Raw genomic sequence first — 15142 nt, 5'->3', positions numbered from 1 at the left:
TTATTGTAAAATTTGTGTCTGTTTGTTTAGCGGGAAAAAAAGAACTAGGAAAAGAAACTGTCCGGTTAGGCTGCACGTTATTATTACCAATTGTAAGGTTAGTGAAGTTTGGGAAAATTTGGAAAATTATACTGACGATAGACCATGTTATTTTGAAAACTTTACATTTCATGTGATAAATATAGTTTTCTATTTGTGTCTTGCTGGAAATATGCACCAATATTATATGGATGCACAAGCAGCATTAGATGGTGAGTTTGAGTGAGATGTTAATATTGCACTATTTGGTAGTTTCTTAGGGTCATGTGCTTACAAAGGCTGTGGATTAGATATGATCTTTATGAAAATTGGGAAATAGTCAAAATACACTTTTTAATACACTTTTTGATTTGGATAAGATAAAATTTCCAACTTTAGAGTATCAATGAGGTGTATGCTTATATCACGTAACCGTATTTCTTTATATATATAATAATAATAATAAAATAAGAGACACGAGTCCATGTGCTTTAGAAATTATTAATTAAAATTTTTTTTTTTGGCTGATATTTAATAGGGATTTTACACATAAATGGTGCGATTGAGTAATTGCCTATATTTATTATTTGATGGAGTCAAAATTTCTTAGTTTCGAAAAAATAGAGCTAGCCAAAATGCTGATATACAAATAGAAAAATAATGTTTACTCTCATAGATGTACCACTTTTTATGCACACATATACCATTTTTTGTGCATTAGATACCACTTTTGTTTTGGACATAGAGATACCATTTTTATTTACACAAGTACTACGATGACAAAAAATGGTATCTACATGCACAAAAAGTGGTACCTATGTGCCTAAATGTGATACCTCTTTGAGAGTAAACCGTGTTTTTCCATATCTATATTTTTTCGAAACTACGAGACTTTAACTCCATTAAATGGAATATGAATCATCATCACCATTTATATGTAAGTAAATATATTAACTTTATTTTAACCAAAAATATATACATATATTAACTATAATTAATTTGTTTTGTATAAAAAAATTGTGTTAACTAAAATTTCAGCACTATGTAATAATTTTTCATATGTTTTATAGCTTAAAATGTTACATGAAGATTAAATTTTAGAATTAGTGCAAAGATCTTATGTAGTACACTTTCATACTTAGAATTGGCTAAAGCAAGTCATGCTAGTTAAGCTGGAGTTCTTCAATTTATATTCAAAGTCGAGCTCAAACATCTACAACTTGAATAAGGTTTGAGAATGAACAATTAAAATTTTTAACATAATCTCAAAATGTAAATATTTAAGATGTTATATAACCAGAATATTGAAAATTTTAAGCAAGGGACTTTAATTAGGTGTTCAACTTTTAATTGTTAAAAAAAAAATAAGAATTTTTAATATTTTTTCAAATTATAACTGTTGAATTTAAATGTTTTAAATAAAAATAATAATTTAAATGTTTAATGATATGTAAAGTTGGCATTACTTAAAAATTTTGAGTTCTCAAACAACATCTAACTCTATTTATCTTATTATTTTATTTATATTTTTTAAAATGAAACAAAATTACAATAATTATATATCTTTCTTTTTTTATCAATTTTTTAATAAATTTTATGAACATCTATGAAATGGTAGTATGACACAACTATACCTTTATTTTCCTCTACACATTATTTATTAATAAAAAAATTATTTGATAGTATGTGATAGCTTAGTTGAATCAAAATTTACATTCAAGACCTCTTTACCAGATTTCTTGATTTAGGTTCTGTTTGGTATGCGTTTTCTTTTTTCTGTTTTTATTTTTAGGTTGCTACAGTATGAATTTTGGCAATAAAAGCATGTTTAGTGCGGCTTTGTTTTATTTTACACAGTGCCAAAACACTTCGTGAATAGTGGTTCAAAACCAAAACACTGAAAAATTATTATTATTATTATTTTATTTCTTATTTTAACAATCATTCATGGTCCAAAACCATATTTCGTATATTTGTGTTTCCGACATTTTGACATCGTTCCCAAACGTGTTTTCGATTTTTTCTCAAAACACTCCTATAGCAAAAAAATTGTTTCTGTTTTAGCCAAAAACAAAAAGCTGAAAACAAAGCGCATGCAAGCCTGGCTCTTAGTAGTTGGCTTATGTGGTCAATTCTAGTGTCAAAAGTTCGAAAATTAAGGAGAAAAAGAAAAAAAATGCATATTCAATATATATATTTTTGGATTAGATAAGTAATGACACATTATTCATAGGGGTTGAAATCGTTCTCTCCCCCTCCTTAAACATAAAAAATTATATTATTGATTTAATGACCCACCATATTCAAATTTAATTAGCATTACTTCAATTTCCTTAGTTAAAAGGTTTTATTTGTTAAGAGTAGTATCTAACACAACAACCTTTAACATTTAACTTTGACTATCTTAATACTAAAGCCAAAGGTCATGAATGACAACCCCATCTCTTTGACTATTTGAAAATACACGTCAAAAGCAAGAACATTTGAGGGCATTATAGTAACTTCGAGAAAATGGTGAAAACAAGAACTTTATACAACGTAATAAAAAACCGAAGGGGATAGAACGAAGGAATTACTGCTAAAAAGGCACGTGTCGTTCATGAAACTTCGGTCAACACGGGTCAAAGGCCTTATACCACGTCATCTACTACATACGAGTACAATGTATATTTGCTGTCAAGAGAAGGCTATAAATATCTCTAACGAGACTCAGCCGATGCCAGATTCTCTCTCTCTCTCATTCCGGTTGAAGAGAAAATAAAACACTTCGAAGACGAACAACCAATATTGAATCGATCGAGCAGAACCCATCACAAAAAACCCTAGTTTCATCGCGGAGAAAAATCTTTGATCGCAACTTCACAAAACGCATACGATTTTCTATTCAGCGCTCTCTTAGTCTCACATGGAGTCCGAATTTATTAAGAGGTACGAGGATTATAATCTTACTCCTCATTTCCTCTTTACACACACAAATTTTGGGGTTTTTTTTTTTTCCTCTAGAACTTAGATTTATAATACCATTGTCCTAATTTGTTGTCTTGAAGTATTGTTTTTGATGTATACAAAACTAAAAGGATGGGTCTTGGTCAAGCTTCTAACATAGCGTCTCTGCCCTTGGATTATTTCAGGAAGAAGAAGCCCCGTAGGTCGAAAACTGTAGCAGAGACACTTGCAGAATGGAAGGAGCACGGTTCTTTGGGTGATGATAAAGGCAAACCAGCTTGCAGAGTTCCTGCCAAGGGATCAAAGAAGGGATGTATGAAGGGTAAAGGAGGACCCGAGAACTCCCAATGTAACTATAGAGGCGTTAGGCAGAGGACATGGGGTAAATGGGTAGCGGAAATTCGAGAACCCAAGAAGGGTAATAGGCTCTGGTTGGGTACTTTTCCAACCGCCCTTGAAGCTGCCCTCGCTTATGATGAAGCGGCAAGAACCTTGTATGGTGCTTGTGCTCGCCTCAACCTTCCAAATTGCAGTTCTTCTTCGGTGCTAACAAGTTCGAGTTCAGATTCCACAATGAAACAAGAAGCAACGGAAGAGCCTCTAATCGACAGTAATAGGCTTCTGTCAGCTGGTCCACCAAAGGATTCATTAAAACAAGAAGATATGGAAGAGCCTCCAATTGATGGTAATAGACTTCTGTCACCCTATAGAGCTGGTCCATCAGAGGGCTCAATGAAGCAACCAGCAATGGAAGAGCCTCTAATTGGACTTCTGTCACCCTATGGGGCTGGTCCATCAAAGAGTTCGATGAATGAATCAATGGAAGAGGTTACGGATATCAATCAGGACAATGGGTTCACATTGCATAACTTATCAGCGGATGAAATCTTCGATTTGGAAGAGCTACTTGGGGATGAAATGTTTGATGTGGAAGGGCTACTTGGGGTTCTAACTTCTCCCTATTCTGCACCACTGTCCAACTATGACAATGTGGGGCATGAAAGGCATTCAGATTCAATATCCCAATTCCAGAAGTGCGATACAAAGTTATTTGATAATATGCACTGTGAGCAGGAATATTATGGAGCTGATCATGGTTTCGATTTCTTGAAACCGGGCAGAGAGGAGGATTACAATTTTGGGGGTATTTTGAATTTGGAATCAGATTTGAGAGTTTGAAGTCATTGGTGGCATACGGGTGTATGGGCATAAGAAAAGAGATGGTAAACCTTGGTGTTAAATGGATACTCTCTTCAACAAGAGGCTATTAGGAGGATTCAATTACTTTTAGTTCTTAGAATGGTTCATGTTCTTTAGTTTTGTTTTATCTCTCAAGCTTGATTCTCAGAGATCTTTATTATTTGGATGATGTTTTTCTTTCCCAGTTCTCTCACTCAAATTTTTCCAAATTGGAGAAGGTCCATCTTAGCAATGGAGTTGATGTGTGACTTATAATCTTTGAACATTATGTACATACTAGGGAATTCTTTCTTGTACATACTAGGGAAGACAATTTGAGTGGCATTGTTCCTTGGAATTTATTATTACATAAAAAGTATATTGCATAAATAAAGATATCAAACATTTATGCTGCTTGTGTTGAGTTTCTGATCTTGCTCTGTGAGCTGTGTGTGACTTGTTCATGTTGAATTTCCTCTTCTCCCATATCACTGTGTGTCTGTCTTTCCTTCAGAACCAGCCCATGCCCTCTGTGCCCATTTGGGAGGTTTTTTCAAATTTTGAATCTTTGTGAATTGGAAGTTCATTCCTATTCCATCTTATTTGATGCTATGTTCTCAGTGGACAGCATTAACTCATCAAAGTCAAATGAGATCATCAAAAAATAGAAAAATGGAAAATGCAATAGAGATCTGAATCAAGCTAAATAATAAATTAATAATCATGTATGAGATCATCAAAGTGAAATGCCCAAACCCCAAAACATCCCGAAACATCAAATACCACAGACACCTAAGTTCCAAAAATAAATCAAACAAGAGAAATATAAGAAAAACCCCAATCAAGTATTGAAGAAACACCTCAATAAAGAAGGCAAAGCTTACAGGATATGGAGAATCGGATCAGACCTGTGTACTGGCAACATCTGATCCAATAAACAATGGTAAAATGACCTCCACGCACGTCTTCAGTGAAAATGGAGTAAGAGAACTTAGGGTTAGGGTTTAAGACTTCAATTGATAGTTCAAAACATGAAAAGGAGGAGTTCTGAGTCCGTTTAAGTTCGGAAATTTTCTGATATCGACTCACTGAAATGTGTTAAGTTTGCAGAGTCCTATTCTCTGTGAAAATCTGCAAATTACTAAATCGTCATTTTCTTTTCTTTTTTTCTTTTTCTTTTTAACAAATCGTCAGTGTTTATACGTTTCTTGGGTCATTGTCTAAAAATATTCGTGTCAAAAATAGTCAATACATGATTATTTTTTTTAGATGGTCAAAATAGTCGAATACACTTTTTAATACACTTTTTGATTTGGATAAGATAAAATTTCTGACTTTAGAGTATCAAAGAGGTGTATGCTTACAGCAGTAAGCGTATTTCTTTATATATAATAATGATAATAATAATAATAATATAAGAGACGTGAGTGCATGTGCTTTAGAAATTATTAATTTTAATTTTTAATTTTTTTTTGGTCTAGCGGATATGTAATAAGTACTGTAAGTAAATATATTAACTTTAATTAATTTGTTTTTTAAAAAAAATTGCATCAACTAAAATTTCAGCATTATGTAATAATTTTTTCATAGGTTTATAGCTTAAAATGCTACATGAAGATTAAATTTTAGAATTAGTGTAAAGATAGAGTCTCAGGGGTATAACGGTGTTGGCAGGAATTTGAAAAGTAAGTTATTAAAGTCTCGCTTTTGAACCGCACCCCTAATTTAAATAGTACTTGTATTGTGGGGCCGATACACGTACTCTAAAAATTAAAAAAATCCTACGTAGTACACTTTTCATACTTAGAATTGGCTAAGCAAGTCATGTAAGTTGAGCTACAGGCTCTTTAATTTATATTCAAAGTCGGGCTTAAACATTTAAAACTTGAATAAGGTTTGAGAATGAACAATTAAAAATTTTAACATAATCTCAAAATGTAAATACTTAAGATGTTATATAACGAGATCATTGAAAATTTTAAGAAATGGATTTTAATTAAGTGTTGAACTTTTAATTGTTAATTAAAAGTTAAGAATTTTTAGTATTTTTTCAAATTATAACCGTTGAATTTCAATGTTTTAAATAAAAATAATAATTTAAATGTTTAATAGTATGTAAAGTTGGCATTACTTAAAAATTTTGAGTTGTCAAACAACATCTAACTCTATTTATCTTATTATTTTATTTTTATTTTTTAGAATTAAACGAAATTACAGTAATTATATATCTTTCTTTTCTTATTAATTTTTTTTTTTTTAATTTTCTGAACATCTATGATATGGTAGTATGGCACAACCATACCTTTATTTTTCTCTACACATTATTTATTAATAAAAAAATTATTTGATAGTATCTGATAGTTTAGTTCAATTTGGTCAATTTTTGTGTCAAAAGTTCAAAATTTAACGAGAAAAAGAAAAAAAATTCATATTCAATTTTTTATTTTGATAAGTAATCACACATATTATTCATAGGGATTCAAACCCTTCTCTCCCCCTCCTTAAACAAAAAAAAAAAAAAAAAAATTATATTATTGATTTAATGACCAACTAATTCATATTCAAATTTAATTTAGTTGTACAATCTTAGTATTAAATTAGCATTAATTCAATTTTCTTAGTTAAAAAGTTTTATTTGTTAACAGTGTCTAATACAACAACTAGCCAAAAACTTTTGACTTTTAACTTTGACTGTCTTAATACTAAAGCCAAAGGTCATGAATGACATCCCTATCTCTTTGAAATAGACGTCAAAAGCAAGAACATTTGAGGGCATTATGGTAACTTCGGGAAAAGGTGTAGCAGAAAGAAAGCAACAACTTTCTGGCAAGCTTCATTCAATACAACGTAATAAAAAACTGAAGAGGATAATATGGGACCTTCAGTACGAAGGAAATACTGCGGAACAGGCACGTGGGGTTCAGGAAACTTCGGTCAACACGAGTTAAATCGCCACGTCATCACTACATACAATGGATATTAGCTGTCGAAAAATCCAGAGAAGGCTATAAATACCTCTAACAAGTCGCGGCTGTTTCTAGATTTTTACTCTCGCTCATTCCGGTTGAACAGAAAAGAAAACACTACAAACAACCAATCTTGAATCGATCGAGCAGAATCACAAAAAAACCCTAGTTTCGAATCGATCGGGCTGAACCCAGGCAGGCGGATCACAAAAAAACCCTAGTTTCGTCGCGGTCCCGTGGAGAAGCAAATCTTTGATCACAGATTCAGCGCTCTCTTAGTCTCCCATGGCGTCCGAAATTATTGATAGGTACGTCGATTTTCATCTTACTTCTCATTTCCTCTTTTCACACACAAACACACACAAATAAAAAAACAATTTTGGGTTTTGGTTAAGTATTGGGTTTTTTCTAGAACTTAGGGTTTTAGTGTTTGATTTCATTACTTTCCCTACGAGGGTCCGATCAGTTATGCGCGTTCTGTTACTGAGAAAATGTCAATTAGAGAAAGTTAGTTTCAGTTTCAATTTCTTGGGTACCAAGAAAAGAACGAAAATTTTTTAGTGTTCACACTGTGCCTGATATTTAGTCTTTACACTAGGCCTGACACGAACACGAGGTTTTCAGTATTTTCTCCCTAATTTTCTTTGCATAGTGAAAAACATTATTTGATTTTGGCTTATGGATTCTGCATGGAGTTTTGCTGCATATCCTTGGGTAGATTGGGGGAGGTTAAATAGGGTTTAGGAGTCTTATTGTAGTTTTTGAGATTTTCAAGTTTGGTTTTGGATTTTGAGGGAGTGTATAAACCATTGTTCTAATTTGTTGTCTTGAATGGTATTGAAGTATTGTCTGTGTTGTTTACAAAACTAAAAGGATGGGTCTTGGTCGAGCTTCTAACATACCTCCTCTGCCCTTGGATTATTACAGGAAGAAGAAGCCCCGTAGGTCGAAAACTGTAGCCGAGACACTTGCAGAGTGGAAAGAGCATGGTTCTTTGGATGATGATAAAGGCAAAGCAGTTTGCAGAGTTCCTGCCAAGGGATCAAAGAAGGGATGTATGAAGGGTAAAGGAGGACCAGAGAACTCCCGTTGTAACTATAGAGGCGTTAGGCAGAGGACTTGGGGTAAATGGGTAGCTGAAATTCGAGAACCCAAGAAGGGTAAAAGACTCTGGTTGGGTACTTTTCCAACTGCCCTTGAAGCTGCCCTCGCTTATGATGAAGCGGCAAGAACCTTGTATGGTGCTTGTGCTCGCCTCAACCTTCCGAATTGCAGTTCTTCTTCGGTGCTAACAAGCTCGAGTTCAGATTCCACAATGAAACAAGAAGCTATGGAAGAGCCTCCAATTGATGGTAATAGACTTCTGTCACCGTATAGAGCTGGTCCATCAGAGGGCTCAATGAAGCAACCAGCAATGGAAGAGCCTCTAATTGGACTTCTGTCACCCTATGGGGCTGGTCCATCAAAGAGTTCGATGAATGAATCAATGGATGAGGTTACGGATATCAATCAGGACAATGGGTTCACATTGCATAACTTATCAGCGGATGAAATGTTCGATTTGGAAGAGCTACTTGGGGATGAAATGTTCGATGTGGAAGAGCTACTTGGGGTTCTAACTTCTCCTTATTCTGCTCCACTGTCCAACTATGACAATGTGGGGCATGAAAGGCATTCAGATTCAGTATACCAATTGCAGAAGTGCGATGCAAAGTTATTTGAAAATATGCACTGTGAGCAGGAATATTATGGATCTGATCATGGTTTCGATTTCTTGAAACCGGGCAGAGAGGAGGATTACAATTTGGGGGGACTTCTGAATTTGGAATCAGATTTGGGAGTTTGAAGTCATTGGTGGCATACTGGTGTATGGGCATATGAAAAGAGATGGTAAAGCTTGGTGTTAAATGGATACTCTCTTCAACAAGAGGCGATTAGGAGGATTCAATTACTTTTAGTTCTTAGAATGGTTCATGTTCTTTAGTTTTGTTTTATCTCAAGCTTGATTCTCAGAGATCTTTATTATTTGGGTGATGTTTTTCTTTCCCAGTTCTCTTACTCAAATTTCTCCATATATTTTTGAATTGGAGAAGGTCCATCTTAGCAATGGAGTTGATGTGTGACTTATAATCTTTGAACATTATGTATATACTAGGGAATTCTTTCTTGTACATACTAGGGAAGACAATTTGAGTGGCATTGTTCCTTGGAATTTATTATTACATAAAAAGTATATTGCATAAATAAAGATATCGACATTTATGCTGCTTGTGTTGAGTTTCTGATCTTGCTCTGTGAGCTGTGTATGACTTGTTCATGTTGAATTTCCTCTTCTCCCATATCACTATGTGTCTGTCTTTCCTTCAGAACCAGCCCATGCCTTCTGTGCCCATTTGGGAGGTTTTTTCAGCAGCAAGAAAAGTTCTCAGTGGATTGAGCAAATTTTGAATCTTTGTGAATTGGAAGTTCATTCCTATTCCATCTCATTTGATGCTATATTTGGGAACGCCAAATCGGTGTTTTGAATTTTAAATTGGAGAAAAATTACTTTAAAATTAAAATTAAATTTCTTTTAATTTTAAATTCAAAACGATGATATGATACTTGCATCCATCTTGTACTGGTGAACAAGAAAACAATCATTTGTTTATGTGGGATCAATTTTTATACCAATATGTCATGTCATCTGTAAGGTGGATTTTAATTTTTCAACAGTAGAAGAATATTGGTGGAATACTGTGAGTAGTGTGAATTCAGTAAGAAAACAAAGGGAATAAAACAGTCCAGAAGGACTAAACCACTCATTAAGGAAGGAATTCAATAAGAAAATTGCTAAATTCAGGGAATAAAATAGTTGGCCAATGGGGGCATTAGCCCAATAATATAACCTTCGGGGTTGTATTTAGGTTGTATCTCTTCAATTTATTAAATTGAAATATTAAAATTTAAAGATGAGGATGTTGTTCATTTCTTTCTGAGGTGGTTAAGAAAATTTTTCTTTTAGGTTTTTTATTTTATTTTTTTTAATGTTTTATGGTTCTGAAGGTGTCACATCAGTCTATTCACTTTTGTTTTCGTTTTGATAATTGCAAAATAATATCATGTTGCTTGATTAAAAATGAGTTGATATAACACAAGTTAAATTATGGGATCAAACATCAACACCTAAAATATAGCAGATGGGCTTCAAATGGGTTCTGCAATGGACGGTCATTTCGCCTGTCAAATTTTAACTTTGCCTATTTTAGTGCCAATTATAGCACCAGAAATGGCAATTGCTATTTGCGAACCCGCTCCTATTTCGCTCATATTCTAGGGCAACAGAGAGAGAGAGAGATGAGAAAGGCGGCAACAGACGGCGACTAGCGACAGAGAGAGAAGAGAACGGTTGCTATTTCTCGATCAAACCCCACCACCAGCAACCCGATCAGAGCTCGACCTCAGCCCTGCCCTCCTCTCTCCCTCTCTCTCTCTCCTACATCACGCACTCTCTCCTCAAACCATAGACAACTCGCCTACACCATAACCACTCCTCCGTCGCTTTGAAACTCTAGAAGGAAGCAACAGGTATGAAATCTATATATTTATATATTTGCATATATATGCTTTTTGATTTAAAAATTTTCAATTTCATTCTAAAATCCGGCATGGGCTTTGTATTTGGGATCCAGATTTCTCTCTCTGTGCATATGTTTTGTGTTGATTTGATTTCCATGTGTGTGTATATGTATTTTGCAGTCTTCAATTCAATTCAATCTCTGTTGATCTGCAAAAATTAGAGGGTTTTGACTCGAAATTTAAGTTGGGTTTTTTTTCAAACTTGTATGCTTTTTATATCTGATTGAACTCTGAAAATGGAGAGGGATTTCTTGTGTTTAAGCTTAAAAGAATCTAATTACGGTTATGATTTTTACATCTATGACTTGTATTTATGTGGGGCTACACAGTTTAGACACATTGACAGAAATTCTATGGTATCTGATATCATTCATAATGGTGCTTGGGCTGTCCAGATTGATTTACCTGATGAAGTTTGTTTTGGTGCTTTATTTGTTGTTACAATTTTGAAAATTTGGTAAAGTAGAAATTCAACATTACACAATAGCATAAAAGACTCTTATGAATATGCTATCAGGATTATAATTTGGGATATGCTAGCATATCTCAATATTAGATTGGAAGATTTGTTGACTATCTGCAATTGATGACAATTCAGATTGTATAGCTTTCTGCTGCACATTCAGATAATGTTTCTATATGAGTGGTTTTGATAGAAGGCTTGCTGAAGTAATATATTTTGAAGATCAAAGAGAAGCTGCCTGCTCATGTGTTGATTAGATTTGGCTTTTAGGCTAATAAGTTTCCTAATCTTTTAGTTTGTTTTGATGTCTTTTTGCTGGGAGTGAAATGTATCCATTCCTATTTATGTATTGGAGTTTATCTCCTTGTGTAATTGTATTATTTTGGTTATATTTATAAAAACACGCCATTCAGGGGGAAAAAAAAAAATCTGTGTGGATGGAATATTTATTCTGAAATTCGGTTATAATTCTCTTTCATGACTTTACAGTGAGTTATTGTGGACTTAATATATGAACTTTTTTTATTTTTTAGTTTTTGATGATGATTTTCTATCATGAGATACAATGGATTTTCTTGAATGCATGTAAATAAAAGTCTTCTTTCTTATAAATGAAAGCCTAGCAAAAGTATTCACTAGTTATACTTGTCTGAGACTTGTAGTTTTTTATTTTGTTTTTTTTTTTTCTTTTTCCTTTCTTTGTTAAACAAAAAGCAAAAATAAAGTTCTAATTTTGAAGTCTCTTTATGAAAATTGGTGATTAATTTGAGGATTATGGTAGATGGGTTCCTTTTACATTTTTCCATATTCTATCCAAATATGGTAGTTGGGAATGGTAGTTGAAAAAAGAAAATAGTGGTTGCGTTAAAAAATAATATTTTGGATAAAATGCACCATTGGAGCAGAATTGCTAAAATGTAGCATTTTGACACTGTAACACCTGTGAAAATATAAATTTGGCATGCGAAAATAGCTTTTAGCATTATAGATGCTACGAAGGGGTTAGATGTGTGTGTGTGTGTGTTTTTTTTTTATAATAAAATATGAATTTTAGTTGGGCTTTGCTCTGGGTGGAAATTTTCATCTTGGACTTCTGTAAAGGGCTGGAGTGGGCCTTGTCCAAAGTCACATATAAATGAACACATTGTCTCACAACAGACTACCAAAATTTTTAATAGCTACTTAATATCATCTCATTAATTAAATCAGATGAAGAACTCTTAATTGAGAGGAATGACATAGTGTCTATATGCGCAATAATGTCATGGTAACCTCAATCTTTACTCATATAAAATAATCGAATATATTCAATTATCCAACATTATATCACGACTCTATATATATATATTGACTCGTGACCTTTGAACATTATATATATGCTTACTTTGAATTTACATATTAAATCATTGATAGTTTAAAACATATTAGAATACTTAACTCATAGAAATCATACAGAAGTTAATTATAACGTTGGCAGTGCCACAATGGGTAATCAAGTCGTCATTCGAGAAAAAAAATTAAATCTCACTCCAAGCCAAGAGCCCATTACTCGGGCCAGGCTTTGGTTTTTTAAAATGCCTTCAGGCCCCGCCTAGCCCATCAACAGTCAAAGCCCAACGATCTCTGGTCTAGCAACAGGTCCGTCTAGCTTGGTCTGCCCGTTCTGCACCGTCGTCTTTGCACATGTTTGAAACTATCTAAATTTATTTTCTCTTATTTTATCTTTAATTTGTACCATTATAACATTTTTTTTTTGGATATGATCATTTTTAATCTTATCACACATTCATCTCAAAGACTCAAAGTTGGTATAGCCGGCCCTTAGTAAGCGACCACAAGACAGGAGCAGAAGCAAGGCGAAAAGTCTCCATTCATTTCATTAGACCGGCAAAAGGGTCCCCTATGCCTGCGTGATCAAACTGACTTTTGTCTGTTGCGTGAGGCTCATCAATACGACTCATATAGGAAAATTGTGCAACTAAGCTTGAGGCAACTTCTCAATCAAGGTTAGATATTACGAGGAACACCGTCATGTCAAGTCAAACAAATGTCAAATATGCCCATTTATGTCATGTCAAAAACGAATGCAATGACCATCAGATTTAGCGCGAAATTGCTTTATCCGCCCTTGTTGATGGATTGACTCTTTCTTCGTCCCTTTTAGGCTTTGCAGTCTTTTATGAGAGCATCTAATCACAATGATGCTGGTACGAGGGATGTTACACGAACGAAGGGGTCTTTTCGGCACTCTGAATCTGCCCTCACTCTTTGCACAAGCAATTTCCTAACCGTCCAACATTTTGTGCCTTAAAATATAATTAGTCTAATATCTTTTTTGATATAATTTTTAATTTTTCTTTTAATAGTAACATGTACTGAACCTGTAGGTGGTCTTGGGTCACTCATTCAAATTTGAGACTTATTTGATCGTTAACTTTAGGGTCTTGTGAGATTAGTCAAGGTGAGTGAAAACTGGCCCGAACACCCACGATTACCAAAAAAAAAAAAAAAAAAATGTACTCCTCTATTTAACTTGTGATTTTCTGTTAAAGGAAATGACAGATTATCAAAAATTTTAATAGCTACCTAATATCATCTCATTAATTAAATCATGTGAAGAATTCTTAATTAAAAAAAATGATATAGAGTCCACTTGTGTAATAATGTCGTGATAATCTTAACCTTTACTTATTGAATATATTCAATTATTTAGCGTTATATCACAACTCAATTTATATATATATATGTCATGACATGACTGATAATCTTTGAACTTTATATATATGTTTACTTTGAATATATATATAAAACCATTGATAGTTTAAACATATCTGAATACTCAACTCATGGAAATTATACAAAAGTAATGTATAACGTTGACAATGCCACAATGGGGAATCAAGTCGTCCTTCAAGAAAAAAATTAAATTTCGTTCCAAGCCAACAGCCCGTTACTCCGATTTTTCTGTTTAACATTCTTTGCCATAAAATATAATTAGTTTAATATATTTTTTGATATAATTTTTAATTTTTCTTTCAATAGTAACATGTGCTCAGTGCTCCTCTATTTAACTTATATTGTCTTAATTTTATTATAAACGTAATTTCCAATTTATCCTTAAATAAAAAAAATTAAATAAACATAACTTTACTAGAAGATACAGTATTATTTTGCAGGTTAATTATTTCTCTCAATTATTGTTTTAGCCCAAATATTTTCTTTATTAAAAAAAAAAAAAAAGCAGAGTGGATTGTTACTTGCCTCTAGCTGCATTACATATATGCTACGTGCAATTTGGAAAGAGTTACTAGAATTGACCTACCCAATCAGTAAATAACACTACTCAACACTTTGTTTCATGGTGTTCCATGGACCACCGCCAATCTGTTCTCTGCCGCTCTCATTTCGCCAGAATCTGACATCAAGTCCGTTAATTTCGCCGGAATTTGAGTCCCAGTTTACTTTATTAATTTGCTTTCAGGTCCAATTGCTTCACACCTGTGTTTTTCTGCTTTCCATTTTATTGTATTTTCCTGGAAATATTTTTTTTATCACTGCACTAGTTTATTCGTTTTCATCACTTTTTCATTTTTTGAAAAAAAAAACTCAGCTTTAAGGCTCCGTTTGTTTAGATATAAAATATTTTTCAAAAAATATTTTTTATTTTCTAGTATTGGGTTGTCGTAAAATATTTACGAAGAGAAAAATATATTAAAATTTAACAAAAATAACTTATCCATCAATTTTCGACAAGTTATTTTACATCCCTTACATCCCTCACCCGATGGACTCGGCCTCAACCTCGACGTAGACATTTGCCAAATACTGACAAAGTAAGAATAAAAAAATATTTTACTTGAAAAAAAAATTACAAAAAAAATATTTTACGTCCAAACAAACTGAACCTAACTTTATTGCAATTTAGTAAATTTTTGCTTTTGCTTTTTACGAA

General features: G+C 33.2%; 2 protein-coding genes and 1 long non-coding RNA gene across 3 annotated transcripts; all 3 read left to right on the top strand.

Moving 5' to 3' along the window:
* Nucleotides 1-3012: 3012 nt before the first annotated feature.
* LOC132314457 (dehydration-responsive element-binding protein 2A-like) lies at nt 3013-4143 on the top strand. Its single transcript, XM_059813321.1, has one exon. It carries the CDS (start codon nt 3097-3099, stop codon nt 4141-4143), a length of 1047 nt encoding a protein of 348 aa, XP_059669304.1. The 5' UTR covers nt 3013-3096.
* A 3030-nt stretch (nt 4144-7173) lies between these two features.
* On the top strand, nt 7174-9386 carry LOC132312445 (dehydration-responsive element-binding protein 2C-like). The gene is made up of 2 exons (XM_059810819.1): nt 7174-7417; nt 8037-9386. Exons 1-2 carry the CDS (start codon nt 7395-7397, stop codon nt 8953-8955), a joined length of 942 nt encoding a protein of 313 aa, XP_059666802.1. The 5' UTR covers nt 7174-7394; the 3' UTR covers nt 8956-9386.
* Nucleotides 9387-9963: 577 nt separating this feature from the next.
* LOC132312444 (uncharacterized) lies at nt 9964-11647 on the top strand. Its single transcript, XR_009483272.1, has 2 exons — nt 9964-10676; nt 11326-11647. It is a non-coding gene; the product is annotated as an uncharacterized LOC132312444 (long non-coding RNA).
* The last annotated feature ends 3495 nt before the right edge of the window (nt 11648-15142 follow it).

The sequence above is a fragment of the Cornus florida genome, unplaced genomic scaffold, assembly GCF_030987335.1.
Source record: "Cornus florida cultivar Cherokee Brave unplaced genomic scaffold, ASM3098733v1 CherokeeBrave_3.0.0_Hap2_Chr06, whole genome shotgun sequence".
Taxonomy (NCBI): domain Eukaryota; kingdom Viridiplantae; phylum Streptophyta; class Magnoliopsida; order Cornales; family Cornaceae; genus Cornus; species Cornus florida.
The sequence above is the reverse complement of the archived record's forward strand: the minus strand, read 5'-3'. Positions and strand labels throughout refer to the sequence as shown.

Coding starts and splice junctions, on each gene's coding strand:
- LOC132312445 (XM_059810819.1), top strand. CDS start 7,395: ATGGCGTCCGAAATTATTGATAG. Junction 7,418..8,036: donor GCGTCCGAAATTATTGATAG/GTACGTCGATTT, acceptor GGATTATTACAG/GAAGAAGAAGCCCCGTAGGT.
- LOC132314457 (XM_059813321.1), top strand. CDS start 3,097: ATGGGTCTTGGTCAAGCTTCTAACATAGCGTCTCTGCCCTTGGATTAT.